The sequence below is a fragment of the Anomaloglossus baeobatrachus genome, chromosome 6, assembly GCF_048569485.1.
Source record: "Anomaloglossus baeobatrachus isolate aAnoBae1 chromosome 6, aAnoBae1.hap1, whole genome shotgun sequence".
NCBI lineage: Eukaryota > Metazoa > Chordata > Amphibia > Anura > Aromobatidae > Anomaloglossus > Anomaloglossus baeobatrachus.
The window spans coordinates 21,624,648-21,649,647 of NC_134358.1; the positions used below are offsets into that span (position 1 = coordinate 21,624,648).

Genomic DNA, 25,000 nt, shown 5'->3' on the forward strand with positions numbered 1-25,000 from the left:
GATATTCATAGAAATTAACAGCCTCCTTAATGCATTTTAATTGCTCCGGCCAAGATGGATTTTAGTGCCGCAGTGCAGCCTTCCTTCATCATTTTTGTGGTTAAATATGTTTATATAACCCATAAAGTCGGCCCAATAAAAAGACACCGTAAACGGTTATTAGCCGCCCGTAAAATAGAGTAGAACAATATCTCCGCCCTTAGGATGGTGAGTATTTCGTGTCTTTTTTTATTTTTTTTACGGGTTACTCCATAAACTAAGGAAACTCTTAAGACAAGTGGGTTATAGTTGGGACAAGAATGGATTTATATTTTTTGAGGGGTATTTTATACTTTATCTTTATGATGTAATAAAGGGGGCAGATGTTTTTGAGGGCTATGCTTAAAATATGGCGATCAAGTCAGCTGTAAAATTCTATTAGTCTGGCATCGAAAATTCTGGCGCTTCCATGGACATTGGAGTGGAATTGAAGGCAACAGACTAGAAAGAATTGGATCCGTTGGGTGATGGACTTGATTTTTTTCCTAGATTGGTCCTTCACGACTAGTAAGAATTGGATCCGTTGGGTGATGGACTTGATTTTTTTCCTAGATTGGTCCTTTCAGACTAGAAAGAATTGGATCCGTTGGGTGATGGACTTGATTTTTTTTCCTAGATTGGTCCTTCACGACTAGAAAGAATTGGATCCGTTGGGTGATGGACTTGATTTTTTTCCTAGATTGGTCCTTCACGACTAGTAAGAATTGGATCCGTTGGGTGATAGACATGGTCGATCCTTTTCTTAGATATGGTTCTTCACGACTAGTAAGAATTGGATCCGTTGGGTGATGGACTTGATCTATCTTTTTCCTAGATTTGATCCTTCCATGTTCTTGGAACGATCTGTCCATCATCAGTTTTTACCGTGGATGCCAGACTAAAGGAATTTTTGCTCTGATTCTTAGTTTGTACATTCGTAATAAACATTGGCTCTCAAAAAGTTTTGCCTCTACCGCAAGTGATGAGCTTTTTAGAAGAATGATGATAGGTTTTTTTTTTGGAATGAAGTTTACAAACGGCCCTTATTTTTTCATTTTTTTACAAGAGGCGGAACTTTAGAATGGCCTGTGCTCCCCGGAAGAGGAAGGAGAAATTTTCTCCACTGGAACTTGAAATCTTGGTAGCCGAAGTAACCAAAAATCACTCGAAACTCTACGGAAGCGAAAGGGTAAACCTGAGCCAACCAGCCCGAGAAAGGATCTGGTTAGAAATCGCCAAGAAAATCAACGCGGTTGCCCGATCTCCAAGAACCACCAGAGACTTGAGAAGGCGGTGGGACGACATGAAAAGACGGACTAAGGAGAAACTGGCCATCATCAAACGGTCGGTCGTAACTACAGGTGGTATGCCCAGGAACTGTAGCCCTTCCCTTCTCCATAACGATACAAATAGCGACATTTATCCCGGATACGGACTGGACGACGATGATGACGATCATGACGATCTTGACGTGGAAGTTGACGCCCAACATATAGCTCTGGAGCTCCAGTCAGGTAAAATCGTCTGGAGCCATTAAAGCTCCAGCAAAATGTTAGACCTTTTGAGTGGTTTTTGATCTTCTTGGTTTCTTACATTGGTGCAGTTGTTGTTTGGCCTGGGTTTAGCTTATTTTAATGTAAAACGTTAGTTGGGGTCAACGGGCGGAATAGTTGGGCTCCATAAAGCATTTCATAATTGGTAAATTACTTTCGGAAAGTGATTTTGCTTTGGTCATATTTTTGGAGACAGGTTTTGATTCTTTTTGTGTTTATTTTTTTTTTACAGTTAGTAATTTTATTTATATTTTTAATTCCCACAGATGAAGAGGAAAATGGCCCTGGTTGTACATGGGTACCTCTAAAAACAATAGAAATGGCCGTTTCAAACGACGCCGATATGTCTGATCATCCGGTGATCATTCAGACCTCCGCCTCTTCTCCGTCTCCTCCGTCCTCGCCTCAGATCCAGATGAAATCGGCCTACGTCAGGAGACTTTCCGCAGAACCCCCGCACCCGCGGAGGAATCACGAAATCTCCGACTTCGAAAAACAGTTGATGGAAAGTCAGATACAACAGAACACGCTCTTATCGTCCTGGTATCAGCAACAGACGTCCCTCATGGTCCAGCAAAACCTCATACTGGAGAACCTGGTGGAGCAAAGCCGACGCTTGGCCGACAACGTGGAGATCTTAAACCGGACCTTGGAAAAAATGGTGGACGGTAACCATTTACACAGAGAGACTGTTCATTTTGTGCAGGAACGTAAGCAAGGTCCTCCGGCTCGACCCAACCCCCGAGGAGCCGGCGGCGAGTCAGGCCCATCGGGAGTGGACGTCTACTCTGGTATGATCTTGAAAGTCGAAGAAGAATTGTAGAATCGTTTTATATCTATGGACAAAAAAAACAAAAAACTTTAAAGACTTTTAGAACAATTTTTTTTGTATTCATGAATTATTGAAAAACGTTTTTTGGGTAGATACTTTCCTGCTATCATCGCATATAAAGAGACATTTTTGTAGCTGGTGAGATACCTTGTGCATATTTTCTATCAGGATTTATCGGTTTGTGAGAAGATATTTTGTATTTTTGTTCTTTTTATTCTCAGATAATATTTTTCTTACATAAAATTTAAAACAAAAAAAGTTTAAGAAAAAAAAAAAGAAAAAGTTAAAAAAAAAAAAATAATAATAATTACCCAAATGTATTTATCCTGCTGAATTAAGTAGTCCAAACCGAGCGGAGCGATAGTAAGGAGGATCGTGTCGGAATCTCACTACAAGGCGGCATTACGGAACGGACGCCATATTCTAGCAATATGACCCCTCTCCTACAGGCTTTATATATATATGCAGAGACTCAGTTTTTCCCATTAAATATTAAATGAAAAACTATTTTTGGCCAAATATTTTCACTTTTTTTTTTTTTTTTTTTTTTAGTCCAGGTCACCATTAATTTTCACCTTGCCCTCATGTTTTTTTATGCACCGCCCTATTTACGCTACGACATTTATACGCTAGAGACCCCCTAAGGAATAATTAATAAAAGGGGTCATCCCAACTTGGCAAGTTCAGTATGGTGTCCGCCGGTGCCGTAGACAATGGGTGGGCTTGAAGCATCATTGCTCTGGTAAAATAAGCAGCTCCGGAGCCATTGTTGGGGGTCCTGGATCAGTTAGGTGATAATTTGCTAAGTTGGGAACACCCTTTTTTAGCAGAAAATGAAGACATAAAAAAGGGCATCATTTTGCCTCTACTTTTTAAGCCGCTTTCACATTGTCCTCTGACCTATGTTCTTTGGTCCAGCCGAACTCTCCACAAAACAGGTCTCTAACGCATGCGCTGACGGGGCCATTGACTATAATGGTGTAGACAGAGTCACATTGTGCTCTATCTTGCACCATTTTCGGGCGTATATGATTTCTGGAGGTGGACACCCAGATGCAGTCTACTATGTCTGGGTGTCCGCCTGCAGAAAGCATATACGCCCGAAAATGGTGCATGACCCAGCACACGATCACTGCATCTGCACCATTATAGTCCATGGCCCCGCCAGCGCATGTGTCCAGAACCCGTTTTGAGGGGAGTTCGGACGGAAGCTCCGACGGGGACCACTGATCGTAGGTCAGGATACAATGTGAAAGCGGCCTTACCCAAATCCTAAGTGCAAGTCTATTGGTTGCAACAATAGCCCCTCCACCCATTACACCTTCTGCAATAGGCAACAAAGACTGTTAAAAGTCCCACCCGCTTGGCTAAGTCCTACTCATTCAGTAAAAAATGGAGGTGATTGGGGAAAAAAAGAACCCCATTGGATTGTTTCAGATACATCCGCAAACTGGAAACAAGCGTAGATGGTTTATCTCTAGTGATGAGCGGGCACTACAATGCTCAGGTGCTCGTGACTAGTACCCAGATATAATGGAAGTCAATGGGGAACGCACACATTTTTTGGGAAGATCTTGCTCCAGTTCCCTATTGACTTCCTTTATACACGGTAGAGGAGCATCCAACTGCTCTTTCAGAGCATGGTAGTGCCCGCTCATCACTAGTTACCAGTACTGAGCACCCGAGCATGGTAGTGCCCGCTCATCACTAGTTACCAGTACTGAGCACCCGAGCATGGTAGTGCCCGCTCATCACTAGTTACCAGTACTGAGCACCTGAGCCATGGTAGTGCCCTCTCATCACTAGTTACAAGTACCGAGCACCCGAGCATGGTAGTGCCCGCTCATCACTAGTTACCAGTACTGAGCACCCGAGCATGGTAGTGCCCGCTCATCACTAGTTACCAGTACTGAGCACCCGAGCATGGTAGTGCCCTCTCATCACTAGTTACGAGTACTGAGCACCCGAGCATGGTAGTGCCCGCTCATCACCAGTTACCAGTACTGAGCACCCGAGCATGGTAGTGCCCGCTCATCACTAGTTACCAGTACTGAGCACCTGAGCATGGTAGTGCCCGCTCATCACTAGTTACCAGTACTGAGCACCTGAGCATGGTAGTGCCCTCTCATCACTAGTTACCAGTACCGAGCACCCGAGCATGGTAGTGCCCGCTCATCACTAGTTACGAGTACCGAGCACCCGAGCATGGTAGTGCCCGCTCATCACTAGTTACCAGTACTGAGCACCCGAGCATGGTAGTGCCCGCTCATCACTAGTTACCAGTACTGAGCACCCGAGCATGGTAGTGCCCTCTCATCACTAGTTACGAGTACTGAGCACCCGAGCATGGTAGTGCCCGCTCATCACTAGTTACCAGTACTGAGCACCCGAGCATGGTAGTGCCCGCTCATCACTAGTTACCAGTACTGAGCACCTGAGCATGGTAGTGCCCGCTCATCACTAGTTACCAGTACTGAGCACCTGAGCATGGTAGTGCTCTCTCATCACTAGTTACGAGTACCGAGCACCCGAGCATGGTGGTGCCCGCTCATCACTAGTTACCAGTACTGAGCACCCGAGCATGGTAGTGTCCGCTCATCACTAGTTACGAGTACTGAGCACCCGAGCATGGTAGTGTCCGCTCATCACTAGTTACGAGTACCGAGCACCCGAGCATGGTAGTGCCCGCTCATCACTAGATACGAGTACTGAGCACCCGAGCATGGTAGTGCCCGCTCATCACTAGTTACCAGTACTGAGCACCCGAGCATGGTAGTGCCCGCTCATCACTAGTTACCAGTACTGAGCACCCGAGCATGGTAGTGCCCGCTCATCACTAGTTACCAGTACTGAGCACCCGAGCATGGTAGTGCCCGCTCATCACTAGTTACCAGTACTGAGCACCCGAGCATGGTAGTGCCCTCTCATCACTAGTTACGAGTACTGAGCACCCGAGCATGGTAATGCCCGCTCATCACTAGTTACCAGTACTGAGCACCCGAGCATGGTAGTGCCCGCTCATCACTAGTTACCAGTACTGAGCACCTGAGCATGGTAGTGCCCGCTCATCACTAGTTACCAGTACTGAGCACCTGAGCATGGTAGTGCTCTCTCATCACTAGTTACGAGTACCGAGCACCCGAGCATGGTGGTGCCCGCTCATCACTAGTTACCAGTACTGAGCACCCGAGCATGGTAGTGTCCGCTCATCACTAGTTACGAGTACTGAGCACCCGAGCATGGTAGTGTCCGCTCATCACTAGTTACGAGTACCGAGCACCCGAGCATGGTAGTGCCCGCTCATCACTAGATACGAGTACTGAGCACCCGAGCATGGTAGTGCCCGCTCATCACTAGTTACCAGTACTGAGCACCCGAGCATGGTAGTGCCCGCTCATCACTAGTTACCAGTACTGAGCACCCGAGCATGGTAGTGCCCGCTCATCACTAGTTACCAGTACTGAGCACCCGAGCATGGTAGTGCCCGCTCATCACTAGTTACCAGTACTGAGCACCTGAGCATGGTAGTGCCCTCTCATCACTAGTTACGAGTACCGAGCACCCGAGCATGGTAGTGCCCGCTCATCACTAGTTACCAGTACTGAGCACCCGAGCATGGTAGTGCCCGCTCATCACTAGTTACCAGTACTGAGCACCTGAGCATGGTAGTGCCCTCTCATCACTAGTTACGAGTACCGAGCACCCGAGCATGGTAGTGCCCGCTCATCACTAGTTACCAGTACTGAGCACCCGAGCATGGTAGTGCCCGCTCATCACTAGTTACCAGTACTGAGCACCTGAGCATGGTAGTGCCCGCTCATCACTAGTTACGAGTACTGAGCACCCGAGCATGGTAGTGTCCGCTCATCACTAGATACGAGTACTGAGCACCTGAGCATGGTAGTGCCCGCTCATCACTAGTTACCAGTACTGAGCACCTGAGCATGGTAGTGCCCGCTCATCACTAGTTACGAGTACTGAGCACCCGAGCATGGTAGTGTCCGCTCATCACTAGATACGAGTACTGAGCACCCGAGCATGGTAGTGCCCGCTCATCACTAGTTACCAGTACTGAGCACCCGAGCATGGTAGTGCCCGCTCATCACTAGTTACCAGTACTGAGCACCCGAGCATGGTAGTGCCCGCTCATCACTAGTTACGAGTACTGAGCACCCGAGCATGGTAGTGTCCGCTCATCACTAGTTACGAGTACTGAGCACCTGAGCATGGTAGTGCCCGCTCATCACTAGTTACGAGTACTGAGCACCTGAGCATGGTAGTGCCCGCTCATCACTAGTTACCAGTACTGAGCACCTGAGCATGGTAGTGCCCGCTCATCACTAGTTACGAGTACTGAGCACCTGAGCATGGTAGTGCCCGCTCATCACTAGTTACGAGTACTGAGCACCCGAGCATGGTAGTGTCCGCTCATCACTAGTTACGAGTACTGAGCACCCGAGCATGGTAGTGTCCGCTCATCACTAGTTACGAGTACCGAGCACCCGAGCATGGTAGTGCCCGCTCATCACTAGATACGAGTACTGAGCACCCGAGCATGGTAGTGCCCGCTCATCACTAGTTACGAGTACTGAGCACCTGAGCATGGTAGTGCCCGCTCATCACTAGTTACGAGTACTGAGCACCTGAGCATGGTAGTGCCCACTCATCACTAGTTACCAGTACTGAGCACCTGAGCATGGTAGTGCCCGCTCATCACTAGTTACGAGTACTGAGCACCTGAGCATGGTAGTGTCTGCTCATCACTAGTTACGAGTACCGAGCACCCGAGCATGGTAGTGCCCGCTCATCACTAGTTACGAGTACTGAGCACCCGAGCATGGTAGTGCCCGCTCATCACTAGTTACGAGTACTGAGCACTCGAGCATGGTAGTGCCCGCTCATCACTAGTTACCAGTACTGAGCACCCGAGCATGGTAGTGCTCGCTCATCACTAGTTACCAGTACTGAGCACCCGAGCATGGTAGTGCCCGCTCATCACTAGTTACGAGTACTGAGCACCCGAGCATGGTAGTGCCCGCTCATCACTAGTTACGAGTACTGAGCACCCGAGCATGGTAGTGCCCGCTCATCACTAGTTACGAGTACTGAGCACTCGAGCATGGTAGTGCTCGCTCATCACTAGTTACCAGTACTGAGCACCCGAGCATGGTAGTGCCCGCTCATCACTAGTTACCAGTGCTGAGCACCCGAGCATGGTAGTGCTCGCTCATCACTAGTTACCAGTACTGCGCACCCGAGCATGGTAGTGCCCGCTCATCACTAGTTACCAGTACTGAGCACCCGAGCATGGTAGTGCCCGCTCATCACTAGTTACCAGTACTGAGCACCTGAGCATGGTAGTGCCCGCTCATCCCTAGTTACGAGTACTGAGCACCTGAGCATGGTAGTGCCCGCTCATCACTAGTTACCAGTACTGAGCACCCGAGCATGGTAGTGCCCTCTCATCACTAGTTACGAGTACTGAGCACCTGAGCATGGTAGTGCCCGCTCATCACTAGTTACGAGTACTGAGCACCCAAGCATGGTAGTGCCCGCTCATCACTAGTTACGAGTACTGAGCACCCGAGCATGGTAGTGCCCGCTCATCACTAGTTACGAGTACTGAGCACCCGAGCATGGTAGTGCCCGCTCATCACTAGTTACGAGTACTGAGCACCCGAGCATGGTAGTGCCCGCTCATCACTAGTTATGAGTACTGAGCACCCGAGCATGGTAGTGCCCGCTCATCACTAGTTACGAGTACTGAGCACCCAAGCATGGTAGTGCCCGCCATCACTAGTTACGAGTACTGAGCACCCGAGCATGGTAGTGCCCGCTCATCACTATCTTCTATTGATGTCAATCAATAATTGTTTACTGTCCCTTTAAACATGATTGCTGTGTGCCTGTCTTAATGAAGCCTTAGAGGGGAAATCCATTTCCACTCACTTTTGTATCGGGGGTTGGGCATGGTCCATGGGGCTACGTCCGCAGGGATCTGTGGGCTGGAGAGTGGATAACACAGGCGCACTACTCCTGCCGCTCAGCTAAAAGTGCGCACAGACACCTATAAACGTGACGGCATCGGCCCCGCTTACTTCCCACTATGGACGCCCGTGGAGCCGGATTTCCCCTTTGAACCTTTCTTTTTCTATATGCAGCAATAGTCATTGGGCTTCACAATATTAAGAGCAAATTAATATTTATTTATTTTTTCCATATTTAAATATACACTACTTTCCTTACTAGATTAGGATAATGAGAGGGAACATACATTCTGTTTACCCCAATAATTCTTATTCATGCAGGAAAAAATGTCCCCCCTTTATACCCGCTTGTTTTTTTATTTTCTTTGAATATCTCTATATTACGCTGCAAACCACATTCTGGACTGGTGTGATGGAAACCAAACGAAACAAAAAGCTCAGAGTAATAATGTCCCATTCTGACAGAAGAGGTTTATTGATGATGTAGGGGGGGGCGTAAGTTTGAGGTATAGCAATGCATCAACACCTCTCCACCCCTCTCCCACAGTGACTGTACATTAAGTATAGGCTACAGATGAGCGAGCACTGCCATGCACTAGTACTGGATATGAGCGAGCACTGCCATGCACTTGTACTGGGTATGAGCGAGCACTGCCATGCACTGGTACTGGATATGAGCGAGCACTGCCATGCACTGGTACTGGGTATGAGCGAGCACTGCCATGCACTGGTACTGGGTATGAGCGAGCACTGCCATGCACTGGTACTGGGTATGAGCGAGCACTGCCATGCACTGGTACTGGGTATGAGCGAGCACTGCCATGCACTAGTACTGGATATGAGCGAGCACTGCCATGCACTGGTACTGGGTATGAGTGAGCACTGCCATGCACTGGTACTGGGTATGAGCGAGCACTGCCATGCACTAGTACTGGATATGAGCGAGCACTGCCATGCACTGGTGCTTGATATGAGCGCACTGCCATGCACTGGTGCTTGATATGAGCGCACTGCCATGCACTGGTGCTTGATATGAGCGCACTGCCATGCACTGGTGCTTGATATGAGTGAGCACTGCCATGCACTGGTACTGGGTATGAGCGAGCACTACCATGCACTGGTACTGGGTATGAGCGAGCACTACCATGCACTGGTACTGGGTGTGAGCGAGCACTGCCATGCACTGGTGCTTGATATGAGCGCACTGCCATGCACTGGTGCTTGATATGCGCGCACTGCCATGCACTAGTACTGGATATGAGCGAGCACTGCCATGCACTGGTGCTTGATATGAGCGCACTGCCATGCACTGGTGCTTGATATGCGCGCACTGCCATGCACTAGTACTGGATATGAGCGAGCACTGCCATGCACTGGTACTGGGTATGAGCGAGCACTACCATGCACTGGTACTGGGTATGAGCGAGCACTACCATGCACTGGTACTGGGTATGAGCGAGCACTGCCATGCACTGGTACTGGGTGTGAGCGAGCACTGCCATGCACTGGTACTGGGTATGAGCGAGCACTGCCATGCACTGGTACTGGGTATGAGCATGCACTGGGTATGAGCGAGCACTGCCAAGGACTGGTACTGGGTATGAGCGAGCACTGCCATGCACTGGTACTGGGTATGAGCGAGCACTGCCATGCACTGGTACTGGCTATGAGCGAGCACTGCCATGCACTGGTACTGGTTATGAGCGAGCACTGCCATGCACTGGTACTGGCTATGAGCGAGCACTGCCATGCACTGGTACTGGCTATGAGCGAGCACTGCCATGCACTGGTACTGGCTGTGAACGAACACTGCCATGCACTGGTACTGGCTATGAGCGAGCACTGCCATGCACTGGTATGGCGTATGAGTGAGCACTGCCATACACTAGTACTGGGTATGAGCGAGCACTACCATGCACTGGTACTGGGTATGAGCGAGCACTGCCATGCACTGGTACTGGTGTATGTGCGAGCACTGCCATGCACTGGTACTGGGTATGAGCGAGCACTGCCATGCACTGGTACTGGGTATGTGCAAGCACTGCCATGCACTGGTACTGGGTATGAGCGAGCACTGCCATGCACTGGTACTGGGTATGAGCGAGCACTGCCATGCACTGCTTATGAGCGAGCACTGCCATGCACTGGTACTGGCTATGAGCGAGCACTGCCAAGGACTGGTACTGGGTATGAGCGAGCACTGCCATGCACTGGTACTGGGTATGAGCGAGCACTGCCAAGGACTGGTACTGGGTATGAGCGAGCACTTCCATGCACTGGTACTGGGTATGAGCGAGCACTGCCATGCACTGGTACTGGGTATGAGCGAGCACTGCCATGCACTGGTACTGGCTATGAGCAAGCACTGCCATGCACTGGTACTGGCTATGAGCGAGCACTGCCATGCACTGGTACTGGCTATGAGCGAGCACTGCCATGCACTGGTACTGGCTATGAGCGAGCACTGCCATGCACTGGTACTGGCTATGAACGAGCACTGCCATGCACTGGTACTGGCTATGAGCGAGCACTGCCATGCACTGGTACTGGCTATGAGCGAGCACTGCCATGCACTGGTACTGGCTATGAACGAGCACTGCCATACACTAGTACTGGGTATGAGTGAGCACTGCCATACACTAGTACTGGGTATGAGGGAGCACTGCCATGCACTAGTACTGGGTATGAGCGAGCACTGCCATGCTCTGGTACTGGGTATGAGCGAGCACTGCCATGCACTGGTACTGGCTATGAGCGAGCACTGCCATACACTAGTACTGGGTATGAGCGAGCACTGCCATGCACTGGTACTGGGTATGAGCGAGCACTGCCATGCACTGGTACTGGGTATGAGCGAGCACTGCCATGCACTGGTACTGGGTATGAGCGAGCACTGCCATGCACGGGTACTGGGTATGAGCGAGCACTGCCATACACTAGTACTGGGTATGAGCGAGCACTGCCATGCACTGGTACTGGGTATGAGCGAGCACTGCCATGCACGGGTACTGGGTATGAGCGAGCACTGCCATGCACGGGTACTGGGTATGAGCGAGCACTGCCATGCACGGGTACTGGGTATGAGCGAGCACTACCATGCACGGGTACTGGGTACTCGTAACGAGGAGTTGGATACTCGGGCGGGAGTGACTAGAGCACCCGAGTATAATGGAAGTCAATGAGGAACTCTTCCAGAAAAATGTGCGAGTTCCCCCAATGACTTCCATTATACTCGCTACACGAGTCCCTCCCATCCAAGCATCCAACTATTAACAAGTACTGAGCATGGTAGTGCCCGTTCAGCACTACTTAAAAGTACTGAGCACCCGAGCATGGTAGTGCTCACTCATACCAAGCACTCGAGTATTGTAGTGCTCACTCATACCACGCACTCGAGTATTGTAGTGCTCACTCATACCACGCACTCGAGTATTGTAGTGCTCACTCATCACTAGTATTGACCATAATTGTACATTTTGGCATCTACCAGCCAATATATGGAAAGCCTGCCTCTTCTACCCGTTTCAGTTGACACATGAATGCGGTTGTGACCTCCCCGGCTCCATCATATCCTTTATGCTCCTGTATATAAGTGACTTTTATTTTTTTTTTATCTTTTTTTTTTTTTTTTTTTATTTGTACTTTATTTCTTTTGTCTTTTTTTTTTTTTTATTTTTCCTCTAGTATTTAACCTGATGACATCCACGTTATTCTCTCCCATAATGCACTATTTTTCTTTTGGTTTTGTTAATGATTACTATACTTTTGGAGGTCTTGCATTATTGAGAGGGTGATATTTTTATATTTTTGTTTTTTTTAGAAATTGATGAATTGAAAGTTATGTTTTTACAATTTTTTTTTGTAATTAAAATAAAGTGCATTGTACGGCTTGCTGGATCCTGCAGTGTCGCTTCCTGGTGCTTTATGACTTTTATGTTACTTTTATTGTTTTATAGGAAGGGTCGTCCACTATTAGGACAATCCCTTCTCGTTTGCATTGTCTGGACCCCAAAAAGTAAGAATAAAGCAGTCTTTTGGGCCGAATATAATTAAAAATATATTATATATATATATATATATATATATATATATATATATATAAATATATATATATATATATATATAAATATATGTATATATATATATATATATATTTAAAATATATATATTTAATATATATATATATATAATATTTTTTTTTTTTATGTTTTTTTTAGGGGTCCACACAATAAAAATGAGAAGGCTTGTTCCAGTAGTGAACAATCCCTTTAACATTTCCTAACTGCGAGTTTAATAATATACTGCATGAGGAGCTGTGAGATCGGCCCGGTCCCCGCTGTCTTTCTCTATACCGGTTTTATGGGGGCTTTACATATCTAGTAGCATGGGAGATGACTCTTCTGTAGTTTCGGCATTGCCCTGTCTCCCCGGATGTACAGAGGAGTCACTATACTAACGTTGTACCGTAATCCACTATGTAAGTATGTAGCCGTTTCACTGTATAGATGAGACAGGTGGCATTATATTAATAAACCATTTAAAATCTACCTGGCCTTCTATACCGTGTGTGTAACCTTTGTCTGAAGATCCATATGGCAACAGAAGGTAAAGTCACCACTAGGGGGGAGCTCCCTGTATACAGAGATACATGATAAGATCCTGTCTGCAGCCTCCACTAGGGGGAGCTCCCTGTATACAGAGATACAGGATAAGATTCTGTCTGCAGTCACCACTAGGGGGAGCTCCCTGTATACAGAGATACATGATAAGATCCTGTCTGCAGTCACCACTAGGGGGAGCTCCCTGTATACAGAGATACATGATAAGATCCTGTCTGCAGTCACCACTAGGGGGAGCTCCCTGTATACAGAGATACATGATAAGATCCTGTTTGCAGCCACCACTAGGGGGAGTTCCCTGTATACAGAGATACATGATAAGATCCTGTCTGCAGTCACCACTAGGGGGAGCTCCCTGTATACAGAGATACATAATAAGATCCTGTCTGCAGCCACCACTAGGGGGAGCTCCCTGTATACAGAGATACATGATAAGATTCTGTCTGCAGTCACCACTAGGGGGAGCTCCCTATATACAGAGATACATGATAAGATCCTGTCTGCAGCCACCACTAGGGGGAGCTCCCTGTATACAGAGATACATAATAAGATCCTGTCTGCAGCCACCACTAGGGGGAGCTCCCTGTATACAGAGATACATAAGATCCTGTCTGCAGCCACCACTAGGGGGAGCTCACTGTATACAGAGATACATGATAAGATCCTGTCTGCAGTCACCACTAGGGCGAGCTCCCTGTATACAGAGATACATGATAAGATTCTTTCTGCAGCCTCCACTAGGGGGAGCTCCCTGTATACAGAGATACATGATAAGATTCTGTCTGCAGTCACCCCTAGGGGGAGCTCCCTGTATACAGAGATACATGATAAGATCCTGTCTGCAGTCACCACTAGGGCGAGCTCCCTGTATACAGAGATACATGATAAGATTCTTTCTGCAGCCTCCACTAGGGGGAGCTCCCTGTATACAGAGATACATGATAAGATCCTGTCTGCAGTCACCACTAGGGGGAGCTCCCTGTATACAGAGATACATGATAAGGTCCTGTGTGCAGCCACCACTAGGGGGAGCTCCCTGTATACAGAGATACATGATAAGATCCTGTCTGCAGCCACCACTAGGGGGAGCTCCCTGTATACAGAGATATATGATAAGGTCCTGTCTGCAGCCACCACTAGGGGGAGCTCCCTGTATACAGAGATACATGATAAGATTCTTTCTGCAGCCTCCACTAGGGGGAGCTCCCTGTATACAGAGATACATGATAAGGTCCTGTCTGCAGCCACCACTAGGGGGAGCTCCCTGTATACAGAGATACATGATAAGATCCTGTCTGCAGCCACCACTAGGGGGAGCTCCCTGTATACAGAGATACATGATAAGACCCTGTCTGCAGCCACCACTAGGGGGAGCTCCCTGTATACAGAGATACATGATAAGGTCCTGTCTGCAGTCACCACTAGGGGGAGCTCCCTGTATACAGAGATACATGATAAGGTCCTGTCTGCAGCCACCACTAGGGGGAGCTCCCTGTATACAGAGATACATGATAAGATCCTGTCTGCAGTCACCACTAGGGGGAGCTCCCTGTATACAGAGATACATGATAAGATTCTGTCTGCAGCCACCACTAGGGGGAGCTCCCTGTATACAGAGATACATGATAAGGTCCTGTCTGCAGCCACCACTAGGGGGAGCTCCCTGTATACAGAGATACATGATAAGGTCCTGTCTGCAGTCACCACTAGGAGGAGCTCCCTGTATACAGAGATACATGATAAGACCCTGTCTGCAGCCACCACTAGGGGGAGCTCCCTGTATACAGAGATACATGATAAGGTCCTGTCTGCAGCCACCACTAGGGGGAGCTCCCTGTATACAGAGATACATGATAAGGTCCTGTCTGCAGTCACCACTAGGAGGAGCTCCCTGTATACAGAGATACATAAGATCCTGTCTGCAGCCTCCACTAGGGCGAGCTCCCTGTATACAGAGATACAAATAGATTGAAATTCCAAATACTGATCACTGCTGGATGTTGGCGTGCGCAGTGTATATCAGGGCAGGGCTGGGTGAGATGCTTTTTATACAGCTATGCTGTGGTTTGGATCTTACATTGTCTCCTTCTTTCTCCACTTGTCACCCACCTCTTCTCTCGCGACTTGCGGATTGCTCAATGTACGGAAAATAAAAGTATGTAAATGAGCTTTCTCCAGGGAAAAGAAGCTGCCAGCGTTTGGAGGAAACGTGATTATCAGTCAATGTCTGAATGTTCACGGAACCTCGCAGCATGTTTAGGGCCGGGGGGGTGGGGGGGGCAATGAATGTTCCCAAGAAGCCGTATGAGAGCCCATGACTGGTGCGGAGGCCGAACCAATAGCCTGAAAGTAATTCTGCTCAATATTAATATTAACATTCTAATTTTATATTGTTTCACTTAATATCGAGCAGAATTAAATATGCTGATATCTTCCTATATTCAGCATGAGTCCACACAGCAGCTTCACTATATACAACATGAGCCCCCAATATACAGTATAAGCCCCCACATAGCCTCCTATATACAGTATGAGCCCCCACATAGACCATATACAGTATGAGCACCCACATAGCCTCCTATATACAGTATGAGCCCCCACATAGACCATATACAGTATGAGCACCCACATAGCCTCCTATATACAGTATGAGCCCCCACATAGCCTCCTATATACAGTATGAGCCCCCACATAGACCATATACAGTATGAGCACCCACATAGCCTCCTATATACAGTATGAGCCCCCACATAGCCTCCTATATACAGTATGAGCCCCCACATAGACCATATACAGTATGAACGCCCACATAGCCTCCAATATACAGTATGAGCACCCACATAGCCCCCTATGTACAGTATGAGCCCCACATAGCCCCGTATATACAGAATGTGCTCCCACATAGCCCCCTATATACAGTATGAGCCCCACATCACCTCCTCTATACAGTATGAGCCCTCATATAGCCTCCAATATACAGTCATGGCCAAAAGTTTTGAGAATGCTACAAATATTAATTTTTACAAAGTCTACTGCTTAGGTTTTTCTAATGGCAATTTGCATATACTCCAGAATGTCATAAAGAGTGATCAGCTTAACAGCAATTACTTGCAAAGTCAATATTGGTAAGAAAATGAACTTTAACCCCCACAAAACACATTTCAGCATCATTGCATTCCTGCCTTAAAAGGAGCAGCTAACATTGTTTTAGTGATTGTTTCATTAACACAGGTGTGGGTGTTGATGAGGACAGGGCTGGCGATCAATCAGTCATGATTAAGAATGACACCACTGGACACTTTAAAAGAAGGCTGGTGCTTGGTATCATTGTTTCTCTTCAGTTAACCATGGTTATCTCTAAAGAAACATGTGCAGCCATCATTGCTCTGCACAAAAATGGCCTAACAGGGAAGAGTATCGCAGCTACAAAGATTGCACCTCAGTCAACAATCTATCGCATCATCAAGAACTTCAAGGAGAGAGCTTCCATTGTTGCCAAAAAGGCTCCAGGGCGCCCAAGAAGGACCAGCAAACGCCAGGACCGTATCTTAAAACTGTTTCAGCTGCGGGATGGGACTAGCAGCAGTGGCGAGCTAGCGCAGCAATGGCAGCAGGCTGGTGTGAGGGCTTCTGCACGCACTGTGCGGAGGAGACTGAGCAAGGCCTGGTTTCAAGGAGGGCAGCAAAGAAGCCATTTCTCTACAGAAAAAACATCAGGGACCGACTGATATTCTGCAGAAGGTGCAGGGAGTGACTGCTGAGGACTGGGGGAAAGTCATTTTCTCAGATGAATCCCCTTTTCGATTGTTTGGGACATCTGGAAACAGCTTATTAGGAGAAGAAGAGGTGAGCGCTAGCACCAGTCTTGTCTCATGCCAACTGTTAAGCATCCTGAAACCATTCATGTGTGGGGTTGCTTCTCAGCCAAGGGAATCGCACCACTCACAGTCTTGCCTAAAAACACAGCCATGAATAAAGAATGGTACCAGAATGTCCTCCAAGAGCAACTTCTCCCAACCGTCCAAGAGCAGTTTGGCACCCAACAATGCCTTTTCCAGCATGATGGAGCACCTTGCCATAAAGCAAAGGTGATCACTAAATGGCTCATGGAACAAAACATAGAGATTTTGGGTCCATGGCCTGGAAACTCCCCAGATCTTAATCCCATTGAGAGCTTGTGGGCAATCATCAAGAGACGGGTGGACAAACAAAAACCAACAAATTCTGGCAAAATGCAAGCATTGCTTATGCAAGAATGGACAGCGATCAGTCAGGATTTGCTCCAGAAGATGATTGAGAGCATGCCAGGGAGAATTGCAGAGGTCCTGAAGAAGAAGGGTCAACACTGCAAATATTCACTTGCTGCATTAACTCATTCTAACTGTCAATAGAACCTTCTGGTCTCATAATATGATTGCAATTATATTTCTGTATGTGATGTAAACATCTGACAAACACAATGAAAAACCAGAGGGAACAGATCATGTGAAAATAGCATTTTGGTGTCATTCTCAAAACTTTTCTCCATGACTGTACAGTATGAGCCCCACATAGCCTCCTATATACAGTATGAGCCCTCACATAGCCTCCTATATACAGTATGAGCCCTCACATAGCCTCCTATATACAGTATGAGCCCCACATAGCCTCCTATATACAGTATGAGCCCCACATAGCCTCCTATATACAGTATGAGCCCCACATAGCCTCCTATATACAGTATGAGCCCCACATAGCCTCCTATATACAGTATGAGCCCCACATAGCCTCCTATATACAGTATGAGCCCCCACATAGCCTTCTATATACAGTATGAGCCCCCACATAGCCTCCTATATACAGTATGAGCCCCCACAAAGCCTTCTATATACAGTATGAGCCCCCACATAGCCTCCTATATACAGTATGAGCCCCACATAGCCTCCTATATACAGTATGAGCCCCCACATAGACTCCTATATACAGTATGAGCCCCCACATAGCCTCCTATATACAGTATGAGCCCCCACATAGCCTCCTATATACAGTATGAGCCCCACATAGCCTCCTATATACAGTATGAGCCCCCACATAGCCTCGCATATACAGTATGAGCCCCCAAATAGCCTCGCATATACAGTATGAGCCCCCACATAGCCGCCTATATACAGTATGAGCCCCACATAGCCTCCTATATACAGTATGAGCCCCCACATAGCCTCCTATATACAGTATAAGCCCCCACATAGCCTCCTATATACAGTATGAGCCCCACATAGCCTCCTATATACAGTATGAGCCCCACATAGCCTCCTATATACAGTAGGAGCCCCCACATAGCCTCCTATATACAGTATGAGCCCCCACATAGCCTCCTATATACAGTATGAGCCCCCACATAGCCTCCTATTTACAGTATGAGCCCCACATAGCCTCCTATATACAGTATGAGCCCCCACATAGCCTCCAATATACAGTATGAGCCCCACATAGCCTCCTATATACAGTATGAGCGCCCACATAGCCTCCAATATACAGTATGAGCCCCCACATAGCCTCCAATATACAGTATGAGCCCCCACAGCCTCCTATATATAGTATGAGCCCCACATAGCATCCTATCTACAGTATGAGTGCCCACATAGCATCCTATCTACAGTATGAGTGCCCACATAGCCTCCAATATACAGTATGAGCCCCCACATAGCCTCCTATCTACAGTATGAGTGCCCACATAGCCTCCAATATACAGTATGAGCCCCCACATAGCCTCCTATATACAGTATGAGCCCCACATAGCCTCCTATCTACAGTATGAGTGCCCACATAGCCTCCAATATACAGTATGAGCCCCACATAGCCTCCTATCTACAGTATGAGTGCCCACATAGCCTCCAATATACAGTATGAGCCCCCACATAGCCTCCTATATACAGTATGAGCCCCACATAGCCTCCTATCTACAGTATGAGTGCCCACATAGCCTCCAATATACAGTATGAGAGCCCACATAGCATCCTATATACAGTATGAGTGCCCACATAGCCTCCAATATACAGTATGAGTGCCCACATAGCCCTTATATACAGTATGAGCGCCCACATAGCCTCATATATACAGTATGAGCACCCACATAGCCTCCAATATACTGTATGAGCGCCCACATAGCATCCTATATACAGTATGAGCCCCCACATAGCCTCCTATATACAGTATGAGTGCCCACATAGCCTCCAATATACAGTATGAGTGCCCACATAGCCCTTATATACAGTATGAGCGCCCACATAGCCTCATATATACAGTATGAGCACCCACATAGCCTCCAATATACAGTATGAGCGCCCACATAGCATCCTATATACAGTATGAGCCCCCACATAGCCCTTATATACCATGAGCCCCCACATAGCACCCTATATACAGTATGAGCTCTCACATAGCCCCTATATACAGTATGAGCCCTTACTTAGTCTCCTATATACAGTATGAGGTCCCACATAGCCTCCTATATACAGTATGAGCCCCACATAGCCTCCTATATACAGTATGAGCTCCCACATAGCCCCCTATATACAGTATGAGCCCCCACATAGCCTCCTATATACAGTATGAGCCCCACATAGCCTCCTATATACAGTATGAGCTCCCACATAGCCCCCTATATACAGTATGAGCCCTTACTTAGTCTCCTATATACAGTATGAGCTCCCACATAGCCTCCTATATACAGTATGAGCCCCACATAGCCTCCTATATACAGTATGAGCCCACACATAGCCCCGTATATAAAGTATGAGACCCCACATAATCTCCCTATATACAAACATAAAAAAACAGTCCTTTAGAGTATGAGCTCTTTATATACAGTATAACACCTCACATATTCCCTATATATACATTGAGCCTTCACATAGCCCCCTTATATATAGCATGAGCCCTCACATATATATTGTGCTCTCCCACATAGCCCCATATAGTTTGAGCCCCAGTATGGACCCCCCCCATATAGTCCATATCTACAGTGTGAGCCCATCACATAGCCTCTGTGTACATAGTGTGAGCCCCCACATAGTGCCCTCAGACACCCTCACTTTGCTCCTGTTCCCCGGCGCTCTGCTGCGGTCTACGATGATGTGACGTCATCGCATCTGCGGTCACAATCGCGCACTGATTGGAAGAAGGCGCAGAGGACGCAGATAGTGCTGATATCAGGCACAAGCGAGAGCGTGATGCAGCTTGTGGTCTCTGCTTTCAGCCCTTCGATTTTCTGGCAAGAAAACCTCTTGAGAAACCTCTTGAGAATGATGCACTGATGTTTATTTCGACTACTGATAGAATTCACTTTAGAGGCTTTTCGTTTTTTGGAGGATGTAAAACTGGTCGGTGACTTTCCCTTGCAATAACCTAGCGGCCATGTTTGACTGCACAGCTGGCGCCTCTTATCTCATGCGCAAAAGAAATTATTGGAGGAGTTAAAACTCATTATAAATCAAGCAATCTATAAAGCACACAACACATACGTTATACATGTAATAGTGCGCAGACGGCAGGAATTAGCTATGTTGTGTGTAAGTAATAGAAACTTGAAATCCACCGGTCTTGTGATCACAGCAGCATCAGCACAAAGTCATTCATTGTGTAGGAGTTACCTGCATTTATACCTGTCTTGTGTATAAGGAGAAAAAAGAGTCGCTGTATATAGGGATCAACCAATAAGATTTGTTCAAATAACAAACTGTAATTTTATTGATACAAAATTTGTGCATTCATAATAACAACACAACCAGTTTACAGATAGAACAACCAAAATAGGGTGCACAGCCTGGTGGAGGCTAACCACCTGCCAAAAAAATCAAGAAGAGGGAGCCAGCACGATTTCTAAACTGTATTTGTTGATAAAATAGAGATCTTTGGCAAAACATTGCAATATTTTGAGCCACCCCGCCAACGTCACGGCAAATCCCATGGGGCAGTCCTACACTAAATATTATATTTTCTTTGGGGTGCCATATGGCCTCACACATCTAAATCAGCACTGCTTGAGGCAGCACTTACCTGGTGCTTTTCATTCCCGTACCTCTGACCCATGGGATTTGCCATGACGTTGGCGGGGTGGCTCAAAATATTGCAATGTTTTGCCAAAAATCTCTATTTTATCAACAAATACACTATAGAAATCGTGCTGGCTCCTTCTTTTTAATGTGTAGGAGTCGCCTGCATTCATACCGGTCTTGTGATCACAGCAGCATCAGCACTAAGTCAGGCAATGTGTAGTAGTCACCTGCATTCATACCGGTCTTGTGATCACAGCAGCATCAGCACAAAGTCAGGCAATGTGTAGGAGTCACCTGCATTCATACCGGTCTTATGATCACAGCAGCATCAGCACTAAGTCAGGCAATGTGTAGTAGTCACCTGCATTCATACCGGTCTTGTGATCACAGCAGCATCAGCACTAAGTCAGGCAATGTGTAGTAGTCACCTGCATTCATACCGGTCTTGTGATCACAGCAGCATCAGCACTAAGTCAGGCAATGTGTAGTAGTCACCTGCATTCATACCGGTCTTGTGATCACAGCAGCATCAGCACTAAGTCAGGCAATGTGTAGTAGTTACCTGCATTCATACCGGTCTTGTGATCACAGCAGCATCAGCACTAAGTCAGGCAATGTGTAGTAGTTACCTGCATTCATACCGGTCTTGTGATCACAGCAGCATCAGCACTAAGTCAGGCAATGTGTAGGAGTCACCTGCATTCATACCGGTCTTGTGATCACAGCAGCATCAGCACTAAGTCAGGCAATGTGTAGTAGTCACCTGCATTCATACCGGTCTTGTGATCACAGCAGCATCAGCACTAAGTCAGGCAATGTGTAGTAGTCACCTGCATTCATACCGGTCTTGTGATCACAGCAGCATCAGCACTAAGTCAGGCAATGTGTACTAGTCACCTGCATTCATACCGGTCTGGTGATCACAGCAGCATCAGCACTAAGTCAGGCAATGTGTAGTAGTTACCTGCATTCATACCGGTCTTGTGATCACAGCAGCATCAGCACTAAGTCAGGCAATGTGTAGTAGTTACCTGCATTCATACCGGTCTTGTGATCACAGCAGCATCAGTACTAAGTCAGGCAATGTGTAGGAGTCACCTGCATTCATACCGGTCTTGTGATCACAGCAGCATCAGCACTAAGTAAGGCAATGTGTAGGAGTCACCTGCATTTATACCGGTCTTATGATCACAGCAGCATCAGCACTAAGTCAGGCAATGTGTAGTAGTCACCTGCATTCATACCGGTCTTGTGATCACAGCAGCATCAGCACTAAGTCAGGCAATGTGTAGTAGTCACCTGCATTCATACCGGTCTTGTGATCACAGCAGCATCAGCACTAAGTCAGGCAATGTGTAGGAGTCACCTGCATTCATACCGGTCTTGTGATCACAGCAGCAACAGCACTAAGTCAGGCAATGTGTAGGAGTCACCTGCATTTATACCGGTCTTGTGATCACAGCAGCATCAGCACTAAGTCAGGCAATGTGTAGGAGTTACCTGCATGTATACTGGTCTTGTGATCACAGCAGCATCAGCACTAAAGGGGGCGTTACACGCTGCGACATCGCTAATGCGGAGTCGTTGGGGTCACGGAATTTGTGACGCACATCCGGCCGCATTAGCGATGTTGCTGCGTGTGACACCGATGAGCGATTTTGCATCGTTGCAAAAACATGCAAAATCGTTCATCGGTGACATGGGGGTTCATTCTCGATTATCGTTACTGCAGCAGTAACGATGTAGTTCGTCGCTCCTGTGGCAGCACACATCGCTCCGTGTGACACCGCAGGAACAAGGAAGCTCTCCTTACCTGCCTCCCGGCCGCTATGAGGAAGGAAGGAGGTGGGCGGGATGTTCCGGCCACTCATCTCCGCCCCTCCGCTGCTATTGGGCGGCCGCTCAGTGACGTCTTAGAAAGGAGGCGGTTCACCGGTCACAGCGATGTCGCCGGGCAGGTAAGTATGTGTGACGGGTCTGCGCGATGTTGTGCGGCACGGGCAGCGATTTGCCCGTGTCGCACAACAGATGGGGGCGAGTACCCACGCTAGCGATATCGGGACCGATATTGCAGCGTGTAAAGTAGCCTTAAGTCAGGCAATGTGTAGGAGTTACCTGCATGTATACTGGTCTTGTGATCACAGCAGCATCAGCACTAGTCAGGCAATGTGTAGGAGTTACCTGCATTTATACCTGTCTTGTGATTACAGCAGCATCAATACTAAGTCAGGCAATGTGTAGGTGTTACCTGCATTTATGCCAGTCATGTGATCACAGCAGCATCAGCACTAGTCAGGCAATGTGTAGGTGTTACCTACATTTATACAGGTCTTGTGATTACAGCAGCATCAGCAGTAAGTCAGGCAATGCATAGGAGTTACCTGCATTTATACCGGTCTTGTGATCACAGCAGCATCAGTACTAGTCAGGCAATGTGTAGGTGTTACCTGCATTTATACTGGTCTTGTGATCACAGCAGCATCAGCACAAAGTCAGGCAATGTGTAAGAGTCGCCTGCATTTATACCTGTCTTGTGATCACAGCAGCATCAGCACTAGTCAGGCAATGTGTAAGAGTCGCCTGCATTTATACCTGTCTTGTGATCACAGCAGCATCAGCACTAGTCAGGCAATGCATAGGAGTTACCTGCATTTATACCGGTCTTGTGATCACAGCAGCATCAGCACTAGTCAGGCACTGTGTAGGAGTTACCTGCATTTATACCGGTCTTGTGATCACAGCAGCATCAGCACTAAGTCAGCCAATGCATAGGAGTTACCTGCATTTATACCTGTCTTGTGATCACAGCAGCATCAGCACTAGTCAGGCACTGTGTAGGTGTTACCTGCATTTATACCGGTCTTGTGATCACAGCAGCATCAGCAGTAAGTCAGGCAATGCATAGGAGTTACCTGCATTTATACCGGTCTTGTGATCACAGCAGCATCAGTACTAGTCAGGCAATGTGTAGGTGTTACCTGCATTTATACTGGTCTTGTGATCACAGCAGCATCGGCTTTAAGTCAGGCAATGTGTAGGAGTTACCTGCATTTGTACCAGTCATGTGATCACAGCAGCATCACTAAGTCGCTGTAAATCTGCATTTATACCAGAATATTTGACCTATTTATTGCTTTTTTATTCTTATGATTTATGTAGGCTGATATATTTTACTGAGATAATGGATAAAATTTGTTTTCCATTGATCGGTGTCTTGGAATGATAATTGCATTTACATGAATTTCATGATGTCTCTGATAGTGGCAGACTTGAACTTTGGCTTTTTATATCCGGAGAGGAGACAAGTCCATGATGTTAATTGAAGTTTCATATAGAAAAATATAATTATATTCATGGAGGAAAAAATAAGAACATTTCCCATAATACACATTTAATGGCAGAAATCCTCTTAGAAAGAAATAGAGATCCGATTCATCATGAGCATTTTTTGTCACTTTTTTGGGGTTTTTTGTTTGTTTTTTTTACAAATTTTTCTAAACTGGCATACGAGATGTTATGAACTATGTGCAAAATAAATAAAAATGCTTATTTATTTTTACACTTTTTATCCCCTTTAAAACGAAGGACATATCTGTCCCTTTGGCCACGCAAGCCTGCATTAATCAGCGGACGTGCAGCTAACAGGCGCGGGTGCATCGGAGATCCACCCACGCCTGTTAGCCCCTTAGATCACAGTGTCAAACTGTTACAGTGTATTCTAATGCACTCCGGCGGGGATTGTGCTGTTCCCCACCAGCCATCGCGGGTCCCGTGATGTGATCATGGGGCGCCAATGGGTCAACATGGCAGCATCGGGTCAGATGATGACACCTATTGCAGCCATGATGTGTTTTCTATGAATGCCGGCAGAGCTGAAAGATCGCTCTGATCAGGAGAAACGATCAGGCAGTGCAGCCATAAAAGTTCCCTAAAGAACTAGTAAAATTATTTAAAA

General features: G+C 47.1%; 1 protein-coding gene across 3 annotated transcripts in view; it reads left to right on the forward strand.

The window, feature by feature from the left end:
- The window catches only part of TSNARE1 (t-SNARE domain containing 1), a 302,535-nt gene that overhangs the window by 196,602 nt on the left and 80,933 nt on the right, over positions 1-25,000 (forward strand). The window contains exons 12-13 of one of the 3 annotated variants that reach the window (XM_075316115.1): positions 1,085-1,532; positions 1,838-3,357. The exons of 1 other annotated variant lie outside the window; for it this stretch is intronic. In XM_075316115.1, coding sequence (XP_075172230.1) covers positions 1,085-1,532; positions 1,838-2,394 — 1,005 coding nt within the window. In that variant the 3' untranslated portion in view covers positions 2,395-3,357. Of the gene's footprint in view, positions 1-1,084; positions 1,533-1,837; positions 3,363-25,000 lie in introns of those variants that run through there. One more of the 3 variants, XM_075316116.1, reaches the window with a different exon arrangement.